We start from the raw sequence: 27,813 nt of genomic DNA, 5'->3' as shown, positions 1-27,813 counted from the left end.
TTGTTCATGTCACACGTAAAGTTGTCCGTGTTTTTCGCTCATATACTGGAGTCCCTATTCATGTCGGTCCTGACTACAGGCTTTTAGTAGAATAAGATTGTTATTTCCCCTAACTTGGAAATGAACATTTTTTAGAATTAATAAACGATTAACACTGTGTGTTCACTGGACAACAGGTTAATTGATTGTAATATTAATTTTATTACATTAAGTTAATTTTATTAACTGATTCAAATATCAATAATTAATTATAACTAGTTATGATTAATTATTCATATTTATTTTGAGCTAATTTGCTACAAAAATAAAGTTTGTACAGTATAAAAACCATTACACCTATGGAATGTTCCCACGATTCACAAAAACAAACCTGTTTGTGTGTGTGTTTACCCATTTTTTGATAAATTTATAGAAATATTGAACTGCAAATGATAACTTCACACTCATTTGAAATTGAACAATGACATTATATCACTATTTAGACAGGACTACTTTTCAAATGTCATTTGAGGTACAATTATTATTACCAACACCTGTGATTTCATTTTCTGATTCATACAAGACTTAAATCTTTGTTTTATTTTGACAGAGGAGAGTGTTTTCTAATACATGGGTGTTATAGAAAGTCATGTGCTGTGTTTGCAAACATCATGTACACCATGTCTTTAAATTAAATATTTGATATAATTTAAGTACATTTCACTTGATTTTATAAAAAAGGCCATTTAAAATAAACTTGCATAAGTGAGCAGAAAAATTTAGACATGTACCTTACTATTACCTGAGACTGATATTAAAATATATTGAAATTAAATGAAAGCATGCTTTTGGAGCATAAGACTGGTGCACAAACGATAGTTCAGGGAGGTCAAAAAACACATGAAGAGATTTGTTAGAATAATACAACATCAGCAATCACAGACATTCGCATTAAGACTGGATTAGCACTGTGGAGTTTGAGCAAATAACAGTATATAATTTGCGCTGGAATTTTCATAGAGGTAGTCTGAGAAAAACATAGACATGGCAGATTAGGATGATATCCTGCAATCATTTGAAATTGACCTATGACATTCTATGACATGAAATTCATCTAAATTTAGATGAATGGATGTGGCTGTTGTGGTTTGATCATATAGGCACCAACTGCTGCAGTAAATGTGGTATATTCAAATAACTTTATATGTTAACTATATTGTAAATAAACTTTAAACAAACAAAAAAAAGATATATTTCTTTTGTCATTGCATTCTTTCTTAGTTCACTCAGTCACATTCCTTACTGAATGGCTCATTATGCGGCTCATTAGGGGCAGGGTCTTAATTTCCTCAGGTGTGAATCACAGCATTATTCATAAGGATTCATGCCTCTTCGCATACGGCCTGTGTCAACAAAAAATATCTTTTTTAAATCAATACAATGTTTTAGGTGTCCGAGTAGACAGGATGATTTCCACATCATTTTAAAGCAAAAACTCATTTAGTGTGTATTTTGAGGCCTTATTTCAGTGACTTATTTTTTTAGTTTTTTTCAAAAAACCATGCATATACGTAATTCTCTCAAAAAACATAAACATGTACATACTTGTTGCTCAGGATACTATTCACATATATTTGCTCACATATTATTGTAGCCAAGTTTCTGCTGAATATGGTGTAATTAGACTTTTGTAATTAATATGTTTATAAGCAACTGAAAAAAGCACAAATGTCAGGGCATGTCAAAACTACACCAGGACCCTAAATCAGCCTCAGACTCCAGAGGGTTAACTGAGACTTGAGAGTTTGTAGACTTTTGAGAGGCTGTTGTGTCAGCGTTGATTTATTGCAATATTGAGGTGTTCAGTTTTATTTTGATTTTAGAAAACAAACATTGATTTCTCATCAATCAAATCAATTGTTCATTTTTACTGGCATGTCTCTCAGGTACCGAGGACTAGTGCATCTTTGAGCCTAAATTCAACATGAGTAAAATACTGAAGTACTTTTAAAATCAGATACTCCAAGATTTTTACTCAAGTTGTATTAGAATTGGTGACTTTTAACTTGTAATGTAGTCATTTTTGATGTAAGGTATCTGTACTTTTACTTAAGTATTGTTTTCAGGTACTCTTTACACCTCTTCTATTTCCACAGTGACGACTTCTAAAAGAGTTCTCTTTCAAGTGAATCCTCATGTGGCACTTAAGGTCACCTCTAAATCTGAAACTCTTTCCACATTGATCACATGTAAAATGTTTCTCTCCAGTGTGAATATTCATGTGTTCCCTAAGGCTCCGTTCCCGTGTGAAGCCATTCCCACACAGAGTGCAGGTGTAAGGCTTTTCTCCAGTGTGAGTTGTTATATGGTCTTTAAGGCTTCCCTTTTGACTGAAACTCTGTCCACACTGCTGACAGGTGTAAGGCTTTTCTCCAGTGTGAATTCTCATGTGGGCTATAAGGTTTCCTTTCTCACAGAAACTCTGTCCACACTGTTGGCAGGTGTAAGGCTTTTCTCCAGTGTGAATTCTCATGTGGACTTTAAGCCTTCCTTTTTGACTGAAACTCTTTCCACAGTGCTGGCAGGAGTAAGGTTTCTCTCCGGTGTGAATTCTCATGTGGTCTTTAAGGTTTCCTTTTACAGTGAAACTCTGTCCACACTGTTGGCAGGTGAATGGGCTCTCTCCAGTGTGAGTTCTCATGTGGACTATAAGGCTTCCTTTATATGTGAAATTCTTTCCACACTGTTGGCAGGTGTAAGGCTTTTCTCCAGTGTGAATTCTCATGTGGACTTTAAGGCTTCCTTTATGTGTGAAACTCTTTCCACACTGTTGGCAGGTGTAATAAGCCTTCTTTTGAGTGTGAACTCTCATGTGGATTTCAAGTTTACCTTTTCCACTGAAACTCTGTCCACACTGCTGACAGGTGTAAGGCTTTTCTCCAGTGTGAATTCTCATATGGACTATAAGGTTTCCTTTCTCACTGAAACTCTGTCTGCACTGTTGACAGGTGTAAGGCTTTTCTCCAGTGTGAATTCTCATGTGGACTTTAAGGCTACCTTTTTGACTGAAACTCTTCCCACATTGCTGACAGGTGAAAGGTTTCTCTCCAGTGTGAATTCTCATGTGGTCTTTAAGGTTTCCTTTTACAGTGAAACTCTGTCCACACTCTTGACAGGCGAATGGGCTCTCTCCAGTATGAATTCTCATGTGGACTGTAAGGCTTCCTTTTTGACTGAAACTCTTTCCACATTGTTGGCAGGTGTAAGGCTTTTCTCCAGTGTGAATTCTCATGTGGATTTCAAGTTTTCCTTTTCCACTGAAACTCTTTCCACATTGTTGGCAGGTGCACAGCTTTTCTCCAGTGTGAATTCTCATGTGGGCTATAAGGTTTCCTTTCTCATAGAAACTCTTTCCACACTGTTGGCAGGTGTAGTAAGCCTTCTCTCGAGTGTGAACTCTCATGTGGATTTCAAGTTTTCCTTTTCCACTGAAACTCTGTCCACATTGTTGGCAGATGTAAGGCTTCTCTCCAGTGTGAATATTCATGTGTTCCCTAAGGCTTTGTTCCCGTGTGAAGCCGTTCCCGCACAGAGTACAGATGTAAGGCTTTTCTCCAGTGTGAATTCTCATGTGGACTTTAAGGTTTCCTTTCTCACTGAAACTCTGTGCACACTGTTGGCAGGTGTAAGGCTTTTCTCCAGTGTGAATTCTTCTGTGGACTTTAAGGCTACCTTTTTGACAAAAACTCTTTCCGCACTGTTGGCAGGTGAAAGGTTTATCTCCAGTGTGAATTCTCATGTGGTCTTTAAGGTTTCCTTTTACAGTGAAACTCTTTCCACACTCTTGACAGGCGAATGGGCTCTCTCCAGTGTGAATTCTCATGTGGACCATAAGGCTTCCTTTTTGACTGAAACTCTGTCCACACTGTTGGCAGGTGTAAGGCTTTTCTCCAGTGTGAATTCTCATGTGGGCTATAAGGCTTCCTTTTTGACTAAAACTCTGTCCACATTGCCGGCAGGTGAAGGGTTTCTCTCCAGTGTGAGTTCTCATGTGGTCTTTAAGGTTTCCTTTTACAGTAAAACTCTGTCCACACTGTTGGCGGGTGAAATATCTTTTAGTTCCTGTCTTTTGAGCTCTTTTTTGTGAGAAAGTCTTTTTAGCCTGTGTAGATCTTTCCCCAGTCATGAAATTGTGATGTTTATCATTATGTTCTTTCTCTTCTTCCCTTTCATTAGGTTTATGACTTGTCTCTTTCAGTGCTGTTAGGTCTAGGGTAAAATCAGACATAAAACAATTTAGACATTTAAAACATCAAAACCAACAACATGTATGATCTATACCCTAACCAATCATATGGATCAGGGATGGGCAGCTTTGGTCCTGGAGGGCCACCGTCTTGCAGAGTAAAGTTTCAGCCCTAATCAAATACACCTGTAGAACTATAATTTTCAAGCAGTTCTGGTGCCCGTTTCAACAATGAGGTTCAACCAACTCTGAGTTGACTGACCCTGAAATGGGAAACAATTTTCTGTTTCAGAACAGCTAAATTGAGTTAGTTCAGTCGACTCTGAGTAGGTTGACTCAGAGTTAAGTGCGTGAACCACGACTATGAAAAGCCATTATCAATAGAGCTCCAGTATTATGATTCACCATGGCAACAGAACCCGACAAAAGATGTCTGCATACTTCCAAGTTAATGCAAGTTGAATTCTTATCACTGTTATATCATAAGTGAAAACTAGCCAAATGGAAAGTTATTGAACATTTTGACATTGGTGGGCAGGGAAACTGTAAATTTGCACTTAGTGATAGATAATACAAATAATCTCACTTTCCATTTGCATTAAGATTATTTTTATTACCACACTGGCAGATATTGATTATTTTACTATAGTTCACAGTACATGTTGCATTTATGGTTCCCTCAATGAACTGTAGCTCCCCAGTGCCAGCAGCACTCATGCAGCCCCAGACCATGATGCTCCCACCACGCATAACCTGATATTCCTGAGTTCAACATGTTCCTGGGTCAACATTTTTGTTGATCCTGGAACAACATTCAAATCAACCAATCAGATTTGAGGGACAAGTTTACAGATTATGTCAAGTTTAGGCTTAAAATCATGAATTGGTGCTTCTACATCAGTGTTATTCATCTATCATTTCCCTCTGATTTTTGGGATAACTTATGGGTAGGGTTAGGTTTAGGGGTAGGAATAGGGTTAAGACTAAATTTTCAGACTTGAATGTTGTTCCAGAATCAACAAAATATGTTGACCCAGGAACGCATCTAACTAAGCAATATCAGGAGATGCCTCCCACCACCATGCTTGACTGTAGGCAAGACACAATTGTCTTTGTACTCCTCAACTGGTTGCTGCCACACACGCTTGACACTATCTGAAGTTTATCTTGGTCTCATCAGACCACAGGACATGGTTCCAGTAATTCATGTCCTTATTCTGCTTGTCTTCAGCAAACTGTTTGCGGGCATTCTTGTGCATCATCTTTAGAAGAGGCTTCTCTTCTCTTCTTCCAGAAACCAAAGCTCAGAGAATCTAATTTTCGGCTCCAGTCCATCTACATAACAACCCCCTGCTAGGTATTTTTATGGCACCAATGTTTCCTGACTGAAGGAAAGGTGGCAAACCTTTAAGCCATTTGTATAAACCAAATGGTCTCCAGAATATAAAGAGTCTTTGATCTACAGATCAAAAGAGACATGGAGACGATGCAGGCCTGACCTAACTTTACAGAAAAACCCACAGAGATTGTTTCTACAACTGCATCAAACTGTTTCAAACAATATGAAACGGACTTATCAAACACTACCCATACCCCTAAACCTAACCATCACAGGAAACTGCACACTTTTACTTTCTCACAAAAACTCATTCTGTATGATTTATAAGCCTTTTGAAAAGTGGGGACATGGAGTAATGTTCTCATAAATCACCTCTTTTGGTAATACCTATGTCATTATACACATCTGTGTCCTGATGCTACATGTAACCAGTTATGGTTTAGAACACCCACAACTCATGAAACTGTATAACTGTTGAATGGTTGAATAAAAGTATTTCTTGTTTGATATATATTTTAATCTCTTTTTTTTTTTCATTGAAATCATGGCTTGAATGAAATCTGTGTAAAATGTATCACATTCCATTTAATAGAAATCATGTCTAAATGGTACTCTCTGCCAAGACCGGTAATTCCATCGGCCCGAGGTAAACGTTCAGTTTATGATTGAGGCGGAGAAAAGCCACCTTTGATACAAGACGATACCCGATTGGTCAGAACTCCTCACAGAGGTGGGACAAACACCTAAGTTTAAATAGTCAAATCACAAGACAGAACGAGTAACAACAAAAAAAAAAAAAAGACTACGACAAGACCAGACTGAGCTGAAGACAAAGGACAGAAAAGCCATCATTCAAGCCATCCAACTTTACTCACATTTTGTTTCTTTTACTTAACTTTCTTTTCCGTTGAGTGTCTCGTGTTCTAAAGTTTTCCGAAAAGTTTACCCAACGACTTTTGCCACCTCAACTTTAACTCCAGCCACGACAAAAGACTTAATTTCATTTGCCAGCACACTCAAATGTGATTGGTTTTTACCTAACCACAGTACGGACCTGAAAAGATCCTGCAACAAATCTTTGACTCAGAAAAACCCTTCTCTCCAAGCTAAGGACGCAGACAAGGAGATTCACATTTAAAGTCGACAAGTTTAAAGTTTCTCTTAAAACTCTTTCTCTCTCATTTCCTTTCTTTCTACAACGTGTATGAATGTTTGCGTGTGTGTGTGTTTGTGTTAGATTAGTTTGTGTTATTTAGTAAAGTCTCTTGTAGATTTTAAAAGAAAGTGTCTTGTATTTTGTGTTCGAAAATTTAATGTCATAAACTGTCGATCCTGATACTGAGCTATTAATTAGTTGGATATTCACATCCGCTACGAGAGCTTATTACGGTCCGAGCAGATGAACGCTGGACGATTCAGTTGCTCGGTTGTAAACTAAATGACTCTTTATAATTCCCTATAAATTAAATTATTTAATTTGAGCTGATTTTGGTCCTACAGTATGGTCTTTCTTGGTCATCGTGCTGCAGCTCAGTTTCAGGGTCTTGGCAATCTTCTTATAGCCTACGCCATCTTTATGTAGAGCAACAACTCTTTTTTTCAGATCCTCAGAGGGTTCTTTGCCATGAGGTGCCATGTTGAACTTCCAGTGACCAGTATGAGAGAGTGAGAGTGATAACAACAAATTAAACACACCTGCTCTCCATTCACACCTGAGACCTTGTAACACTATCGAGTCACATGACACCGGGGAGAGAAAATGGCTAATTGGGCCCAATTTGGACATTTTCACTTGGAGGTGTACTCACTTTTGTGGCCAGCGGTTTAGACATTAATGGCTATGTGTTGAGTTATTTTGAAAATTGCAAATTTACACTGTTATTCAAGCTGTACACTCACTACATTACATTGTAGTGTAAGTTGTTTGTAACTATTTTTGAGTGCTTTTTGAAGTGAATTTCAGGTCATTGTCCTGCTGGAATACCCATGACCTCTGGTGGAGACTTTTTTATGCCTGTGTCAGCAGTGGTCAACAATCCTTCATTGTAATTGTCCACTAATTTTGCTCTTCCGTCCATGTCCAGGGAGGTTAGCTACAGTGCCGTGGGCTGTAAACCTCTTGATGATACTGTGCACAGTGGACACAGGAACATTAAAGTCCCCCTGTAGTAAATTATTTTTTCCCTTAAAACTCATCTTTGATCATCAAAATGACATATTTAAAAAAAATTCAAGTAAAAAAAATTCATACCTTAAAATAGCTCAAATGTAACTCTACACCCTAGCCTCATTTAATATACACGGATAAATGAATATGCAAATTAGCCCCGCCTCCACTCGCTCACGGCAGCTCGGTGAGTATAGGCTACTGTTGCTGTAGTGACGACTGACGAGCAATTTGTTGTTTGTGCCTTCTCCGTACATGAAATAAATCCACATCCTTGAATGAGCGCGGATTTCCAGCGTATTTACTTGAACTCATCAGGTAGGCTAATATCTATGGTTTGTTCCATTCCAGAGGCGGCCAAAATCAGAATTTATAATGAACTGAATAGCTCTCTCAGAACTTGACGTGCGAGTCCACACTCAGAGCAATACTGTTTTAGCTATGTTTTATAGGATTCAAATATTTTGAAGGACAAAAACATGAACTTTATTGGCTTTACTTCAAGTCAGCTGTCACTTTACTTTGGCGTGAGCCTCTATGTGCTCGCACACTTGGCACAGCGCTTGAGATAGTTCTGTCATTAATTAATATGAATTAATATAATTAGCCTTTTGCTTGACTACGTTATCAAACAGTTAATAATGTGTTGCTAATGTTACACACACCGTTCCTGTTCTTCATCTCAGACAGCTGCCTTCTAACAATCAGTGTCCTTACAAACGCTTTGAACACTCAGTGAACGTCAGCGGAGAAAGGCTTATAGTTCATCATAACATCGTAATAGACTCGCTATATTGATAAATCTACACAATTTTTCATATCAACAGAAAATATACCAGGATAACCTGGCTTCTCTCGAGATATGTCTCATAAATTGTATGAAAATAATGATAATATATGGTTCAGATCACTCAAACCATATATGGAAATGGAGGCGCCTTTATATGGTCAGTAATGGAGCTTGGGTGTCATCTAGTGGAAAAGTGTGGTACTGCGCCAAAACAAAATCTTACTGAAAGCTCTTTTTTTTGAGATATCAACCTGAAATTTGGAACACAACTTTTCAAAAATCTTCCTTATGTCTACCTTATGTCTATCTTCCAAAGTATTCTTGAATTACAACCATTTAAATTCGGATAGTGCATTTTCATGTCTATAAAAAAAGTGGGGGTGACAATTAACAGGTTAAATCGGGCAGTGTATTCCAGGATTAAGAGTCAAATAAAAAGAGTCAGAGTGAAGGTGCAGTCTTCTCTTTTAATTGTATATTTGTAACAAATGAATAATTTGTTTTAACAAGCACCATCCCTTTAGTGCCCACTTTTTTGTTTTGGGCCGCTGCCCCTTAAAATTTCTGTTCACAGCCCTGGTTTGTGTTGATTAACTGAATGCTCTCCACCTGAACTAATTAGTTTAATTATCTGAACCTGTTCCTCCCGAAATTTGTTATAAAACATCACATATGGTGGGGGTTCTATTACTCATCTGAATCAGTACAAAAACTACGAATCAAGATCAGACGAAGGAGAAGCAGAAACAAACGATAAAAGCTTTGATCAAGTACATGCAACTAACGCAATCAACATTAAAGTCTTAATAAAAAGATCACATGAAGGTAGAATCAGATGCTGTGTTTATTTTGACGTACTGTATCAGCTATTCATACTGTAGGGGAATTTTACAGTTAAAGTCCAGATATGTTGAATATAGACCCAGAGTCAGAGTTTAAAAACAATAGTGAATTGAAGAAAATTTTACTGAAGAATAGTTTGCAGTTTCATCAGCAGAAGCCAGCTTCAAGTAAATAAATAACATGAAATGCAATTTTTACAAATATTTTTGAACTACATCCATATGTGGTTTGAAATCCTGTTCAAAAATCTTTTCTGGTTAAATGGTTATTGATATACGGATTATGTACAAAATATTTTAAATAGTAATTATGTTCAGGTATGTTTAAATGTTAGTACAGCACTTTTCAGCATTAACAGAAAAAAATAATTTCCATTATTATCTATTCAGAAGAAGATATTGGGTTTAATGTTGCAGAAAATAATAATTTGTTTTGGCTACTTCTGTAATATTCTCTGTAAGATTATACTTCTGTAATATTGTCTATTTCTGTAGAGCTGGACATTTTAATAATGATCAAATGACTGAGTTCAGCTGTGAGAATAAAACCAACCTGTTTGTTCCTCAATATCTTCATGTTTCACACTGAATGTTTCTTCAATCTTCATGTCTTCAGACTCCTCTTTAATAAACGCCATAATTAATAAGAGAATAATTAACAGAGTTAACCGTTTCTATCGATTTTTACTCTCTTCAGCAGAATCACAACAGATGCAGCAGCACGGCGCAGTCTTATGACGTCATGGCGTCACTCCAAAATAAAAGTCCTGTTCACACACTGCATTGTGTTTCTCAATTCCAGGAACGCAGAGAAAGGACTTGAAAAGAACGAATTTGGAAGGACACGAGGACACACAACGCTTAATTTTTAATCTTTAATTGTAAAGCAGGGATTCAGGTTGTTTTTTTGTAAACAGAACCCCCTTGGCCTAAATTATTTATTCTTAAAGTCCACCTGTGATTTTAAGTTAATATTTAAATATTTTGTCAACATATCGAAAGTAAACAAAACATTTAATATTTTTATTGTAAATGTTACTCATTCAATTATTAAATTATGATGATAGAAAACAATGTATTAAAAGTGTAAAATTAAATTTGAACATAATAAATTGTGGTCATACATTAAACATGATGATTGTATTTACAGTAAAAACACACATTCCTAATTACACTTCTGCTGAACAGTCCAGTGGCAGTCTAACGAGTGTGTTTTTCTGAAGAAGACCTTCACCGAGATTCAGCAGGGCAACGACGAGGAGAAAGCATCTCGGCTGGAGCCATGAGATTCCAGTCCTTCATGTGGGGCGTCTTACCGGGTGACGGCAGACGTGTTTGCAATGCCAACATCTGTGCATCATGTCATCGAGGTCATGCTGACAGTCCTTCACTAAATAATACACTTTACAATATAATTAAATCTTCTTCCTTCTGAGTGTGTGTGTGTGTAGTATGTAATCCTAATGTATTCAGCTGTAATCTCAGGTATGTTCACACACACATTTAAAAACGTCTTATTAATTAGTGGCTGGCAGTTATTCATGTTTTATGTAGTGTAGGATAACAGGATGGGTCACATTAATCCATGCAATTGTAAATAATTCAATATAATAATGAATAAATGATTAAATCCATCATAGTCATCTCAACTAAATTTTATTACAGTTTATTAACAAGTTTCTCAAACAGAGCAAGGTAGCGCTCTGCCCTGTCCATCGCTGCCCTCTCTCTTTCTTCCTCTTAGCGGCTGCCTGCCTCTCTCTTTCCTCATCTCTCTCTGCCTGCTCACGCAGAAGGTCAGTGAGCTCAGTAGAGCTTTGCCTCTTTCTGCATGGAGGAAGCAGCAACTATTTAATCGGATTAATCGAATGCTGCCCCTGGAGCACGGCATCCGTTTCTGAATACCACTGCCAGGGGGCTGCTGTTCCTCCTCCCGCCTCTTTCCCCGTTGGTGGCTCCCTCAGCTGCTATAATAATAATAATAATTATTGTTACTATTATTACAGCACTGTAATTTATATAATTAGACTCACACACAATTTATATAATTATACTCACATATTATTCTTGGCTTGTTTAGCCGTAACTGGAACAGCCATGTTCTTAACAAAAACCCTGAACAGAGAAGACATTTAATCAGCAACAGAAAACTACAATAACTAAAATAAATCACAGCAAGAAATAACCACACTAGAAATTTTACGTTCCCAGAACGTTCTCAGAAGGTCCCCACTGGTGTTAAGGATGTTGCCTAGTAGGAACCTTGAACTGCAGCGCTTTCATTACCAGAAGAGGACGTTTTAGGAGCGTCCCGAATGCTCTGTAAAGGGTCAGAATTTGTGTCACCTTAGAGAACTTTTAGGGAACATTGCACAAGGTCATGAGAACGTCGCTTTCTACGTGGGAAAAAATGCATACAAAATAAAACTAGAGTTATTTTCTCCCAGCCAGACTTGGATGAGTGAGGAGGGCTTCATTCGCTCGTCTCTTCACTGCTCCATAACGAATACAGATTCATAGTAAAATAGATTTTATTGTTAAAAAACAGATTAATAATTAATCAATTTATTATTGATTAGTTAAGCATGGTTTAAGGTAAGCTAATTTAATTAAAGTAAGGTAATTAAAACTAGTTTACAATGACCTCAGAATGAAAGCTAGCGTAGTTAATTAATTAAAACGCTTAACGTTATGTTCTGAGGAATACATAAACTCGTGAATTAACTTGTCAACAACCAAATTTCCTAATCTAAATTATATATGTAAATGTATATTTGGGGTTTTGTTGTTAAGACAATGTTAAAAACTTATCAATATCAAGAACACCCCTGTACTTGCATTCGACGGTTGATGATTGAGCAAGAACACAGGGATGCAAGATCGCTGAAGAACGCATATGGAGAAACAGCCATTGGCTACAATCACAGAATGCATAGAAATCAAACTATTTTTTACCAGATAATCTTTGTATTAGAATTAAAACAGTCATGCAGACTCCAGAAGGTCACCCTATGTGAACCTGAAAGGAGGAGATATATTGATAAACTAAATATTATTGGTGTCAGTGCCCATTTTCCTTACCTTCCTTTTCATGGAAAAATGACCCAACTGAATGTACCAACGTCAATAACGGTGACAGCTACAACTATTTAATCGAATCACCAGGTAATAGCTATGTGTGTTAGCAAGATGTAGCTTGGTCCAATTGGTATTCGTCCACTTTAATTTACTACTTTATAAACTACTTGATACCATTTTTTTTATATTTATAAAAAATGTACTATAGTAATTTATAGTAAATACTATAGTGTTTTTGAACTATACTCCAATAAATTTGCTGTGGTAATACAACTATAGTAATATAAACAAATTACTTTAAGTTTTCTACAATTATAGGGTATATTATACTACAATACACTAAAGTATACTATAGTATTTATTACAGTTTATCAGTTTACTATAGTTAATATTACAGTATACTGCAGCATTCATTAACAAAGTGTTGTAAATAATAATAATATATCCAGTATACTACAATTTACTATAGTATGGTTCAAAAACACTATGGTATTTACTATAGATTACTATAGTATTTTATCATGTGAGATCGCCAGTAGTCAAGTCAAGTCACTTTTATTTATATAGCGTTTTTTTACAATGCAAAGAATAAAGAAACTACTAAAAGTTTGGCATGAGTATTGAGTTAACTGAATCTGATTGTTATTTATCTTACCTTTTGTTAGGAATTTATTTTCATACACTGATGAAAAACTTTTTTATCAGTGCAAGTTGTGTACCACCACAAACCAGCCAACTCAGACTGCACAGTTCTTAAAAGCAGATTGCAGCAAAGTAGAAATGTACACTTTGTTTTAGGTTGTTTTAAGCCCTGTACCAATTCATTGTCTTTCTTTTTCTATTAGGCTTGGGGGACATGTTATCATGTGGGGGCTGTACTTTTTTTAAGATAGAGGCATCTGTCCATCTTGGTTACAACAAAGTGGCATGCACTGATCTTACATGTCAGTGGAATAAGGTGTGCACTGAAAAAGTAGAGCCAGGCTTAATTAAAGACACTGAATTCTATAGTGAGAATATAGACCACTTGTCAAGAGATGCAAATATAAAGGACCTGTAACCCCAGCTACAGAAGCCCAGCAGATTCCATTATTGGAGATGTTGTTCTCCACAGGGACATGGAATCTTGGGACATGTGGTCTCCATCTCAACGGACGGTGCAAAAGAACAGGGATAGGACTCTGGCAGAAATCATGTTCATGGATGTGATTATTAACGTTACTGTAGTATGAAGCAGAGCAGGAGCGAGTGTTGTGGAGCTGAACGAGGAGCTGGAGCGATTGATCAACACACGCCTCACGAGCAGCGGGACTTTTATTATGACACAGTCGCCGCTTCCGCTTTTCCGGTCATGAGTATGAGGTAACGCAGCTCTGTTTATCATTTTAGATACATTTGAGAGTGTTGAAAATGATGTTATAACGTTACTCTGAGCGTTCGCTCGGCGGCTGCTGTGAGACACTGTTACACACTGCAGTAAGATAGATCGATTTTCAGCACTGGATTTACAGATAGTTTGAAACTGTAAGATGGAGCGGTCACAGCGATAATGATCCCAGTCATGAGTCGGAACAGCAGGTGGAGAGTAAAACTGCTTCAAATGACTGTTTTGTTGGCAATAGGCGCCTAAGTGCATATGATGTAAAGAACACAAACATAGTGAATTCATAAATTTATTATTTATCATTCATTATGTGCTATATTTATTATAGTGATTCAAAAGTTATCCAGGGATAATGCAATGGTGTATTGTGTGTGTTTAAATACAGTTGTTTAGCTGACCATTGATAGCTTGTAGACGATCTCTACACAAAAGCTGCGTGTGCTCGTGACTCTTTAGCTCCGCTCACATGGCACGCCTCCAGGCGCTCAGCTGTTTTCGGAAATACTTGGTACAGCGTATGTATCTTTTATAAATATGATTAAACTAAAGACTTTTTGGAGATATGAAGGATGCACTACTACTCTATAGGTACTCAAGATTAACATGAGATTGGCAGAAACTGTGTGTGATACCCCCCCTTTAAACCCACGTTGTGAAGTATTGTAACTTAAGTGCATTTTTAAATGCAATCATAACATCAAATGCATGTTTCACCCTGCATAAACCAAAGGGTTCCTCTTTTGTTGCTGTTTCTACGAGTTAAAAAATAGAGGCTGTTGTATTGCTGTAGTATACATTATGCCCATTGTTACAAGATAATGATTTGCAGTGTTGTGCTATGAGACTAATTTGATTTGACTTAAAACGCCTCTAGATCTCATTTGCTTTTACAGACACTAGTTTTAAAGGAAACCCCTGGTGTTAAGACTTGAATGGCTTAATATAACGTAAATTATGTCTCTTACTGAAATATGTAGTAGAAAACACATCAAAGATTTAAAAAATCCATGACATTTGGACAATGGGCGCCGCCATTTTGTTTGCGTTCTATGTCAACAACAAACTGAAAAAATCTGCCTCAATTCAGTATTATTCTGACCTTGCAAGAGTAATTATCTTCAACCGACGACGTTCTGGAGAAGTTTCTAGAATACAACTGAAGAATTTTCTTAAAAGGGATGCCTCATCTACTCTTCCAGAATTCGGACTATGAAAAACGTCTTTGTTCCTACTTGAGTAGGGTTGAAATCAAGGGAAAGAAAGGCCGGAAAGTTGCTGACCCCAGATCTTGTGAACGCACTCAAATTGATGGTAGAAAAAAGAAAGGTTTGCGGTGTCCTGGATGAAAATGGATACCTGTTCGCAGTTCCAAAATGTCTGACACATTTCAGAGGACATGACTGTGTTAGAATCTGGAGCAAAGCAGCCTGAATACTTGAGATCCACTCAGTTGCAAAAACAACATCACAAATACTCAACCTGAAAAACAATGAGATGGACCAACTCGCTGATTTTTTGGGCCATGATATAAGGGTTCACAGGGATTATTACAGACTCCCTGATGCAACAGTTCAGGTCGCGATGCTTTTAGCATTGGAAAAAGGAAATGTTGCAGAACTTCAGGGAAAATCTCTCTATGAAATCCAAGTGTTACGGCCCATGTCCGAGTTAACAGCTCGTTCAGAATAATAACTCCAATGAGGACATGGACCGCACACATGCAAGAGCCACAGACACGGTTGTCAATTTTCAGGACAATAAATCGCCCTCATTTAATTATAATAAAAAGAAGAATAAACAGTTCATAAATAATATTACATACAAAATTAGACAAAATCTTAACAAAAGAATTAACAGTAAACAGGTAGGGAAAAACAGCCAAAGAAACAAAGAACGCCTGCCTGGCTATTCTCACCGATAGTTCTTACCTAGCTTCCGATAAAGCAAAAGGAGTGAGTCTTCCGGGCCTCTGCTTCCTTCACTATACTTACTACATTAATAAACAGTGACCTGTTTAAGCAAATCCACTACCCGTTACTGTTAAAATTAAACACTAACCATATAAAGAAAACATATCGAACAAAACAATGAAAGATCAGGAATACAAACAAAACTACAACAAAACACAGACTAAACGGCCCATGAGAGCGGACGATAGATGCTCCAAAAGGGACCGCAGCGAGAGAAATCGCAGAGAGAGAGACACCGGCGAGACCAGCCCAGCGAGAGAGACTCCATTGACGCCATCCTCGCTTATTTATGCCGGAAACTCGGTGACGTCATCATGCTTCCACCAATCCAGAGCTTCAACGCCACCTATGGGTCTTTAAAACAAACTACACAGCCACGTAACACCAAGGTATGTACATTTTTGTAATTTTTAAGCAGGTCAAGTCAATGTTATTTGTATAGCGCTTTTTACAATTTCATGGCATTCATGGTGTAAGTGTTCATGATACCTTAGTGCAGGGTTCAGCAGAGTTTAGCTCAAACCCTGACCAAACTCATCTACATGTACGTTTCAGTAACTAATGAACTTAATTAGTATTCTTTGAGTTGTCTTTGATTAAAGGTATTAATCATCCATTATTGTCAATAATATGGAAGTCAGTGGCTTCCCTGTTTGGTTAACCACATTCTTCAAAATATCATCTGTGTTTAGCAGAAGAAAGTTAAATTAAATTAATACAGGTTCTCTCATTTTTGGGTTAAACATCCCTTTAAAGGTGCCCTTGAATTGAAAATTGAATTTATCTTGGCATAGTTGAATAACAAGAGTTCAGTACATGGAAATGACATACAGTGAGTCTCAAACACCATTGTTTCCTCCTTCTTATGTAAATCTCATTTGTTTAAAAGACCTCTGAAGAACAGGCGAATCTCAACTGTTACGTAACACTCGGGATCATTAATATGTACACCCGAAATATTTGCATATGCCAGCCCATGTTCAAGGCATTAGACAAGGGCAGCCAGTATTAACGTCTGGATCTGTGCACAGCTGAATCATCAGACTAGGTAAGCAAGCAAGAACAACAGTGAAAAATGGCAGATGGAGTGATAATAACTGACATGATCCATGATATCATGATATTTTTAGTGATATTTGTAAATCGTCTTTCTAAATGTTTAATTTGCATGTTGCTAATGTACTGGTAATGTGGTTAAAGTTACCATTCTGGAAATCGCGATTTTATCTATTTACTTTTTTAGCAGCTTGTCAAATCTAAAAGCACTGCAAGTTTGAGTCATTTATGTACATTTAAAAAAAGCAACACTTCTTTCCAGACATGAGAAGCATTTATTATCATTGTCCAACAAAAGACAACATTTAATAACATGTTTTTACTCCAAACTCACTTTGGAGCACTTTCTCTTTAATAACAGACATTAACTTTCCCATTACTTTAAATTAATTTCCAGGGGCCTTTTTATATCCATTTCTTATGTGTTTTATTATTATTATTATGTATTTGGTTCTTCTTTATGTAAAGCACTTTGAATTACCATTGTGTATGAAATGTGCTATACAAATAAAATTGCCTTGCCTTTTTACCATTATAAGATTTTTTTTTCCCCTAATCATATTAAAAGTATGCATATTTGTTTTTAAATGTTAAACATTAAATTCAGTTACAATAAGAACAATAAGACCCAATCAGACTGTTACCAATCAAAAGAAATCATCAAAAAATGAATCTTAGCACTGCAGAAGTGGCACAGAAGCGGCATTATTTAAACAATTACAGACTGTTTTATGCACGTCATTGGTAAATATTGTTCTACGTATGTTTTATTATTATTTGAATTTAGAAATACGTAAAAATTAAATTTTAAGCCAAAGAAGACATCCAAAACGTACAGTGTTGGGGGGTTACAGGAATGTGGTTGGGAACACCTGCTGTATAGTATGAGAAAAATGTTTTATTAAACTTAAATTTATGTGAATGTATTCTAGCTGCCAATTTGTAAATGAGCATAATATGGGCACTTCAAAAAAAAAATAAAAATAAAAAATAAAAAAATAAAAAAAAATATTGCATGCAAATATTGTTCAGCCCAGAATACAATTTGTGGGTGTGTTTGTAACAATAAACTACATAATTTAGTAAATAAGCCACACAATCAGATCTATGTTTTTATACCCATTTAATTTTTTTTATTGCATATGTCCCCCTCATCTAGAATTTGCAGAAGAGAGTGAAGAATGAGAGTAACAGTGAAGATTCATGTGAAGATGAGCAACATCTGGATGACACTTCTGGTGTGTAATGAAAGTTAAAGTCTGAACCTATGGAAACAAACGGAGTTGCAGATGCAGTTAACCATACTGTGGTCACTGCAAACAAATGTATACGCTGAATTTGTAAGATCATTTAGAAAAAAATGGTTTAAATTTAAGATTTTGATCTTGTTTCTTTGTAGCACCTATGAAGTCAAACTATGTAAAAAAGCCAAGCATGGGCAAAGCAAGAAGTGGAAGCCGTTTTCAGGCACTTTAAAACTCACATAATCAAGGGGCATCTTGCCTCTCTAAAGGAATGGCATTCGTGCAAAAATGTGGAGAAAAAAATACTGCATGGACGAACAATCCAAAACATCCGGGACTTCATCCGAAACAAAGGACTGTGTTTAAAAAAAAGAAGTTTTTCTTTGTTTTCCTACTATCATATATATATATATATAAAATGAGTGGGGGTCATTTTATGAAAATGTCACATTATTTACAATGAAATGTAACATCCACCAAGTCAGAGGCACACGTGACAATTGAAAACCTCACAGTAAATTTTTACTTACAGGTACTTCTGGCGTGAGACAGGAAAATCCAGTCTTGAGTCTTGGACCAAATCAATGTACATATAAGTTATTTATCAACTGTAAAATGCATCATTTTATTCATTGAATCTACATGCCAAATTAAATGATCTTCTGTACTGCAGCTGTAGAAAGGGTAATTCTGCAAACCCTAGAGAAAATGGACCTGAAGATCAACCACCTGACTTCACTGGCCCAGTCTCTAGTGGGAAACAGGCGCTTTTTACCCCCAGTGCAGAACGATGAAGAGGATGGCATCTTTCCTCTTGCATCCACTGCGGATCTAGACCGGCTGGAGCAAAGTTTGTCAGACAGAGGGTTTATGCAGAGAATGGTAAGAAACGTGAATCGTCAACCTACAGCTACTAATGAAATGAAGTGTGCATGATTACACGCTACTTGAAGATTTTGCAAAAAAATTACTTTCTTTTAAAGAAGTGTCTTATGCTCACCAAGGTTGCATTTAGCAGATATGAAAGCTTGTTAAGGTTAACCGATCAGTTAAAGTGTCGTTGCCCAACCACAGAAACGTGCACAACTCGCTCACTATAGCTAACAGGTGATTATGACAGGGCCGTTTCTAGCCCTTTTGGCACCCTAGGTGAGATACCTATTGACAACCCCCCCACCCAGAGTGAGACTGACATGGCTTTTCAGAATAGACCAATGTTGTGTGGAGGCTGAGAAATGAGTGAACAGCTTCTGCAGGCAACCAAATAGGGAAGCAGCTTCTGGGGAGCTTTTTCCTCCAGGTTTGAAGAGTGTGTTGCACATGGCATGAGAAAGGCCTTCGGGTTGATTTCTAACAGTCTGGCTTGGACACCTTTCTTTTTCCCCTTCATATTTGCCCCATTATCATACGACTGTCCCCTGCAATCTTCAAAAGAGATCCTGCAGTCTCTTCAGAATGAGGGATGATAGGCTTTCTCCAGACGATTCTGCAGATTCAAGGAACCCCATGAAATATTCTTTATTTAAATATGAAGACGACTATTGTTTGCCTTTATTCCAAACGAATCTCTAATTCCTTCCATGATGCCTGTTGTGTTCCGGAATACTCTCATGGTTTTTCAGGATGTCAGCACAGACGATCATTCAGTCCTTTGGTAATTAGATTACAATCTCTACTTGAGAAGATCTTACAGCAGAAGCTTTTTTAGAATAGACCAGCCAGCTTCTCTTCATTTTTTCACCATTCTGTAATTTTCTAAAAAAGTCATTTTGATGATATATTAGTCTTTATGTATAGAAATATAATATATAACAATAGCAATACATCACTCAGTTGTGTTCTATAATTTCTCAGTAGCCTATCCAGTGTACGAGAGTAACTACTGTGCAGCAGTATTGTGTTAGCGGCCTCAGATCTAGGGGATATATCTGTGCCGGCAGCAAATGATGCACAGGTGGATCGGTGAATAACCTCTGTGAAAAACATGAGAGGACAGAAGTTATGTCTTTCCACAGCGGCAGTCAGATTATTACTGCAATAATTTCTCTTTAAAAACTTCTGAAAAAGATTTAAAGGTCCCGTTCTTCGTGATCCCATGTTTCAAACTTTAGTTAGTGTGTAATGTTGGTGTTAGACTATAAATAAAATCTGTAAAATTTTAAAGCTCAAAGTTCAATGCCAAGCGAGATATTTTATTTAACAGAAGTCGCCTACATCGAACGGCCAGTTTGGACTACATCCCTCTACTTCCTTCTTTAATGACGTCACTAAAACAGTTTTTTGACTAACCTCCACCCACAGGAATACACAAGAGTTGCGTTTGTAGAGTGTGTTTGTCGCCATGTCGTCGAAACGCTGTTATTTTCATCCCGCAGTCCAATCACCGGGTCTGATTCCGGCTCAGATTGATAGGGTAAAATTAAAGACATGTTTACAATAACACTGAGCGCGTGCATCTCCACGTTATGGTAAGAGGCGTGACCTTTCCGGGCAAGATGCGCTAAACTGCTGTCGAATCACAACACAGGAACCGCTGGCACAATCAGAACTCGTTACGTATTTCTGAAGGAGGGACTTCATAGAACAAGGAAGTCATCAGCCCGTTTTTATGACAGTGGAAACAGCGGTATACAGATAAGTAAATTATGTGAAAAATACTGTGTTTTTTTACACGCGAAACATGAACACATGTTATATTGCACACTATAAACACAATCAAAGCTTCAAAAAACCACAAAAAACGGGACCTTTAACACTCTCAAAGTGCACTTGGTGGAATACAATTAAACAACAAATCCATTAAAACACTATATAAGTGTATGTAAAATAAACCTTTGTACATAATATTGTGTATATTTGTATATGGTAACAATTTATGCAGATATGCATTATATTCATTTAGAATCTTTCATAGATTTATAATAATCAGATACTTTACAATGACAAAAGAGTGTCAAAAATGCACAACAGGAACATTAAATCAAGATACCATAAAGTCTTCAAGACCAGATTTCAGAAGACAATACTTTAGATGTCATTACACTTGATATATTATTTTGATGGAATTAGTCTCTTATAATTTTAACTCATGCGCACACTGGAAAAATACACGCGCTGAACACTCAACATGGCGATAGAAACGAGAAAACACTCAGAAACGCTTCTAAAACGATAATATATCTGACATGAACTCAATATTTCTACCTGATTAACATTTTTCTAATGTCAATCAACATAAACCACGCATGAAACATTTTTAAACTCGCTCTTTACCTGTTTTTAGTCCTTTGTGAATTAAACACTATTTTAGATTAGATAACGTTACACTTCCAAACTCGCTCAAACTCCTTGTATCACCCCTGTCGATTCACACAAGTACAATGAACTGAACCTTTTAGTGAAATCTACTCATACCTGTGAAAAACACAAGAGGACAGAAGTTGTGGCTGCGTCCGAAATCGCATACTACACGAGTAGGTACTACATTTGAATTTGAACGTACTACCCGACCGTTAAAACAGTAAGTTCTATATAGTATGAATATGGGTAGTATGAATGGAATTCGGACGTACTACATCCGCCATGTTAATGTTGTCACGTGTCATGCTTCGTCACAACAGCGCGAAAATTTAAAGGGCTACTCCGCTTTCATCAGCAATGTTTTTTATTAATGTTTACCGCTTTCATCGTTTTAATGTCGATTCAATCAACAGCTCAAAGGAGGCGTCGGTCAGCTGCTCGCAGATCACGCTTTCTTCAACAGCTTGTTAAATATGTCAAAGTATAATCACCTATTTAGCTATCAAATTTTACCTTAGAAAAAAAATACATCTGTTAATATCACGACAGAGGCTGATTTGAAGCAACGAAATTAAGTAATTTATTGTTAAAAATGAATGCATATAAAAATACACGAGAAACAAAAGACATGAATCAATAAACAAACTTGAAAACATTATATAAAAATAAATAATGTGTAGATAGAAAGAGAGGGCGAGAGAAATACACAACATAGCCTAAATATTATATACAATATATACAAATAAATACAATGATAATAATATACATATTCTAAAAAAAAAAAACTACAAACTGTGAGCTCTATAAAGTTAAACTACTGCCGCCTGAATGTTGCTGTCCGTTAAGTTTTCTAATCTCATTAAACTGCTTAACAACGAACGTCTCCGTTAAATAAAACAGTGTTAATAAGCTGATGTAACGTTATCTCGACCTGTTCGTTAGCTTGATGTGCTGTCAGTAATAATGATTAAACATCTTTTAACAGTCAACTCTTAATCTTCTCATTACATTGTTTAAACTTTCAATAAGTCAGCCGTTTACTTACATAATGTTAAACAAGTGCAATTTAACCACAATAAACACCGTTTTTCCCTGAGGTACTTAAGGACTTGAATGAGCAGCATATCGCCGCTTTCCGCCATTTTTGAATATGAAGATGAAGAATCCTCTCCTGTGGCATCACGGGATAGCGCAGCGTCCATCGTATGCCTACTACAGAATTCGGGCGGAAGCAGTAGGTCATCCGGGTACTTCTCGCCTACTGTTTTTCGAATACTATGAATTCGGACATACTACTTGCCTCGCATACTGTTTTTCGCATACCATATAGTAGGGAAGTATGCGATTTCGGACGCAGCATGTGTCTCTCCACAGCGGCAGTCAGTTTATTACTGAACGCGCCGAACAGGCGGAAGTAAATCTCTTGCGTCTTTCATGTGCGCGCGATGCGCCATCTAATGGTGTGGCGCCGTAGTGCACAAAGATGTTTTACCTTCACTCAAAAGTTCTCATTTTGTGAAAAAAAAGAAAACCTGAGGAAATGTATTCCTCAGTGGCTTCAACTGCACTATTACATGCATTTATTTGATGTTTTTAAGTTATTTGTTGATATGCTCTGAATTCATGTAAAATTCTTTTTCTGACACTATCACTTGCTCAATTTACTCTAAACAGCCATCTCTGATGATGATTTTTTATCCACTTCATTATAATATTCTGCTGCTGAAATGAGCATGACGTGTGGTAAATCCTAATTTCAAGGTTATTTATTTAACCGATCACAGACACCACACAATTAGTATTAAAATATATTTGTTTTAGACATAGCTTAAGCAAATTCTTCCTCACAGCTGGTCAGGACACGTGTCTTCTCCACGCAGCATCACGTAGACTCGCACAGGAAGTTACGCGTGAATTTTTTTTATTTTTTTTAAACACTGATCTTTGACCGATTTATTCTTTTTTTTTAAATTTTAAAAATGCAGTTTTTTTTATTATTTTTTCATGCAGCTCTAGCCATGAGGAATCCTGTCTTTCTGTCACCAACAGAAGCAAAGATTTCCTCTGCTTGGCTCCAGAGAGGGTTTTTTTCTAGCAAAACAATGGTTTGACTGTAAATTCTGTATGTCCTCCAATCCAAGGGTGACCAGACGTCCCCATTTTCCGGGGACAGACCATCAAAAACCAGGAATGGAACTGTCCCCGGAAATGTTCCCATTTTACAGCATGTTCAATCAAAACAACCTGTAAATACACGGTAAAAAGTATATAGCCTGCGGACTGTGGAGTACCAGAGCAATCATGTAGTAATTATTTTCACCAACAGAGGGGGCTGCGAGCTACACTGAATGTTAAATTAAAGTAATACAATTTGTATGTACTAACAGGGACTGAACAGGGTGTATGTAGGATTGTTTTGCACACTTTTTTAAACTTTCCCGCTAACGTTAGTGCCGTCGTCACAATGCAGACTTCTCATCTATCACATGGATCAGAGTACACAGAGATATAAACAAATAAATATAATATTCATCTAAACAATTATACTTGCAGCTATTCCATTTGCATAAAGGACATCTGTGCTCCAAATGAGCCTAAAATGTAAAATATTAAGCCTAATTAGGGACGGTCACAACTCAACTCGTCCACAAATTATGTTTTATTAACAATCATCGTTCAAATAATCTGACTAATCATCACATTTCAGACAGCTGTTAGCAATCAGTAATCAACATCTACCCAATCAGCATGAGTGAAAGCGTATATATACAGACTCACCCATATTCCTCGACAGTTTGACAGCATCCCTCACGCATCCCGCTTCTTGTGACACGCCATACACAATGATATCGTCACTGAGGTTTCTGACACCTCTTATGCCCGGGAGCGTTTGAGATATGGCATTCTGGAAAACCTTGGCTGTGGACGAAGGATGTTTGTACCTTCTCAAGCCTAAATGTGTGGTGAAGACGTTCCAGCTGGTGGTAACCTGCTCTGAGCTCAAGTTTTGAGAAGATCTCTGTGTCTCTCGTATGGCATCGTCAATAGTGGGTGTTATGTGACGCTCACATTGGCCTGGCGCATGTCAACACATATTCTGACTTCATCAGGATCTTTTGGTTAGAGACCCATGGTGCTGGACCCGTTTCTATAATGTCATCATCTGGCAACTTTTGTAACTCGGCTTCCACTTTCTGTCGAATGTGAAATGGCACACGCCTATGTGGGTCAGATCTCGGGATTGATACGCAGATTTCCTATTCCCTCAAACAGTTCTGGATGGCTGTCAACAAGTTCATCAGCTGCTGTGCGTTTGTGCTTTGTTGAATCAACAGCACTGATGATGTTTATAAGGTCTCGTGCTGAGTGGACCCATTGTTATGAAGAACACTGAACTTACCCTTAGCATTGTGTGACGGTTGAACGTTGCATTGAAATGCACCAAAGCTGTTTCCGAGTCATAAGCAAAGATATTTATTGTCACTGCTTGATGAATTGTGTTTGGCCCTTTGTGGTTTGTTGTTGATGATATGAAGTGTCACTGTGTTTAATGGAGAACATGGGTTTCTTGGTGCAGGAACGACACATTTTTGCATAGTGATTTAACTTTCTGCATGATCTGCATTCTTTCCCTTTAGCAGGACAAACATCTTGATGTGGATATTTCCTCCACAGTTTCTGCATTGGGTGTTAAACATCCGTCCGCTGGCAGTTTTGTGATGCAATGCATTGACAGCAGCCACTGTGTTTTGTTCAGTTCCTGCTGCTTGTTGTTCAGAGATTTCTGGTGTTCTGATATCTTAACCACCTTCTAGATACTCATTCTTAATAAAATTCTGTTATAAATGTACATACATTTAAAAAAAAAAAAAAATGAAAATATAAAAAACTTTGCAGGATTTACGATAATGATGACCATTAAAATGAGTCGTAATCTGTGAAAAGGGTCTATTGTGGGGAAAAGTATGATTAATAATTGATGTTTATATTTTCTATCGATTGTTCAAAATTTTGTATGTTATGTTGTGTAATGTACACCCTAGTCTGTCTCCTGCTAAAGAAGGTAAAAGAAAGAGTCGACTGCGAGTCTATTAAATGAGTCGTTTGTAAAACAAATCCCAAGCCGTTTTGTTGTGAGGTCACTTTAAAAAGCTCCTAGTCTAAGTTATAGTCTTGTGAGGCTGTTGAAAAGATTATTTGTGCAGTAAGAGAGAGACGCCTAGGGTAGAGGCAAGGATACTCTGTCTGTGAAGTGTTAGTCCTCTAATTGTTTGGTATACGCAGATGAGCTTGTGACTCTCACTGGAGCGGGTAAACTGATGACTGAAAAAATTGTGACTATCTACACAGACGCCCGTTATTAGTTTGGGGTAGTAGATGATTTTTGGGGTGCTGGGGTTTGAATTTCTGTTTGTGCCCAAACTAATGAAAAAAGTCTTTGTTTCTCTGCGTGTAATCTGTTATCTGAAAATATCTGTTTCTGTAGGAAGAGTAGACACAGGAGACTGTGTGTAATCTGAAAATAACCATGATTCTTCTAACTCTTTACAGAGCATGTTCAGAAGCAGAGAAAGCTGGAGGAAATCTGGTTGCAGAATTAAAGATGGCATTTAGTTCAGTGTTGATGGCAAATGTTGTTTAGAGAAACATTTCTCCATCGACTATATTAAGTTGAAATCAGCTCAAGGAATTCCCAATCACCACTGAGGCTGGACGATGACACATCATGGGCCACAAAATAGATCTGTCGTGAAAAGATGTTATGGTGCATGCTGAACGTCTGTAAAATGAAGGATGTTGTCTTTAGTTCTATGATTGGATGATGTACCTCGATTAGTTGTTTGTATGAAAATCAGAGAGTGTAAATGTGATGTAATAATGTAAATTTGCTTGTTTTCATATTTTTGGAGAAGATATGCATTTTTACCTTAGTGAAGCGTTGTAAATAGATGTAGCGATTAGTTCTCAATGAACGATAATAATAATAATATAATATTAAACTTTATTTTATATAGTGCCTTTAAAAGGATATTCTCAAAGCGCTTTACACATAGTACAAAGTTAAAAAACAGTCAATACAAAATAAGAAGAGAAATAAAAATACAGATTACATATAAGCCAGTCTAAAGAAATAAGTTTTAAGAGAAACTTTAAAAGCACTAAGAGAGTTTGCATGCCTAATATCACAGGGGAGAGAGTTCCAGAGTTTTGGAGCAAAGGAAGAGGAAGCCCTGTCACCCATAGAGCGCATGCGAGTCGTGGGAACGGTCAGGAGGCCTAACTCTGAAGAACGGAGCTCACGCCTGGGAGTATAAACTGTTAAAAGCTCAGATAAATAGTGTGGGGCTAAGCCATGTAAGGCCTTATAAGTCAACATGAGAATTTTAAAATCTATACGAAACCTGATGGGAAGCCAATGTAGGGACTCCAAGATAGGAGTGATATGCTCTCGAGTTCTTGTCCTTGTTAGGATTCTGGCAGCTGAGTTTTGAACATATTGGAGTTTATTGAGGGTATTTTTCGATACTCCAGCGAGCAGGGCGTTGCAGTAATCAATGCGCGAAAAAACAAACGTATTGATCAGTTTTTCTGCAACATTAAAAGAAAGCATAGGACGAAGGCTTGCGATGTTTCGGAGATGAAAAAATGATGTTTTAACGGTATTCTGTACATGTGGATCAAATGTAAGGTGAGAATCAAATATCGCCCCCAGATTCTTCAGATTCCAGACAGAGCCATCAACACTGAGTGAAGGAAAACCAGCTTTGTGTATTTGATGGATAGAGCCAAGCAGCATGACCTCAGTCTTATCGCTGTTAAGACAGAGAACATTTTTTGACATCCATAATTTAATCTCCGATATGCAATGTTCGAGAAACGCCACTGCAGTGTGATCTTCAGGTTTTGAGTGAATGTAAATTTGAGTGTCATCTGCATAAAAGTGATACTTAAGACCAAGAGATTGCAAAAGATGACCAAGGGGAAAAATATACATACTAAAGAGTACAGGACTCAGAATAGATCCCTGGGGCACCCCAAATTTGACTGAGCCAATGTTAGACTTGTGCCCACCCATGGAAACGAACTGCCTACGGTCGGTGAGGTAGGACTTAAACCAGTCAAGAGCAGTACCAGTGATGCCAAACACAGATTCCATACGAGAGAGTAAAACAGAATGATCAACAGTGTCAAAGGCAGCACTGAGATCGAGAAGGATTAAAATTGACAGGCAGCCAGAATCCGCAGCAAGTAACAAGTCATTAGTAACCTTCACTAAGGCTGTTTCTGTGCTGTGAAATTTACGGAAACCAGACTGAAGGGGCTCAAACAAATTATTTATTGTTAGATGAGCATACAACTGAGATGCAACTGTACGTTCCATAATTTTTGCTAAAAAAGGAAGATTAGAAATCGGACG

At 37.3% G+C, this 27,813-nt stretch overlaps 1 protein-coding gene across 3 annotated transcripts; it reads right to left on the bottom strand.

Moving 5' to 3' along the window:
• Window positions 1–356: 356 nt before the first annotated feature.
• LOC125246014 (oocyte zinc finger protein XlCOF6-like) lies at window positions 357–10,198 on the bottom strand. 3 transcript variants are annotated; one of them, XM_048156859.1, is made up of 3 exons: window positions 9,917–10,198; window positions 3,581–4,248; window positions 357–3,409 (listed from the first exon to the last, which is right to left on the bottom strand). In XM_048156859.1, the coding sequence occupies exons 1-3, from the start codon at window positions 9,999–10,001 to the stop codon at window positions 2,102–2,104; spliced, it is 2,061 nt and encodes a 686-aa protein (XP_048012816.1). In that variant the 5' UTR covers window positions 10,002–10,198; the 3' UTR covers window positions 357–2,101. The 3 variants fall into 3 exon arrangements, with proteins under 3 accessions (XP_048012816.1, XP_048012815.1, XP_048012814.1); XM_048156858.1 differs by having other exon boundaries at window positions 3,497–4,248; window positions 9,917–10,197; XM_048156857.1 differs by having other exon boundaries at window positions 357–4,248; window positions 9,917–10,196.
• Window positions 10,199–27,813: the final 17,615 nt, after the last annotated feature.

The sequence above is a fragment of the Megalobrama amblycephala genome, linkage group LG14, assembly GCF_018812025.1.
Source record: "Megalobrama amblycephala isolate DHTTF-2021 linkage group LG14, ASM1881202v1, whole genome shotgun sequence".
In the NCBI taxonomy this organism is placed as follows: domain Eukaryota; kingdom Metazoa; phylum Chordata; class Actinopteri; order Cypriniformes; family Xenocyprididae; genus Megalobrama; species Megalobrama amblycephala.
The sequence above is the reverse complement of the archived record's forward strand: the minus strand, read 5'-3'. Positions and strand labels throughout refer to the sequence as shown.

What these genes read in the sequence shown, in the direction of transcription:
- LOC125246014 (XM_048156857.1), bottom strand. Translation starts at nt 10,001, where the DNA reads ATGGCGTTTATTAAAGAGGAGTCTGAAGACATGAAGATTGAAGAAACA. An exon ending in AGATATTGAGGAACAAACAG is followed by an intron (nt 4,249 to 9,916) that starts GTTGGTTTTATT and finishes ATTTTACCCTAG; the next exon opens with ACCTAACAGCACTGAAAGAG.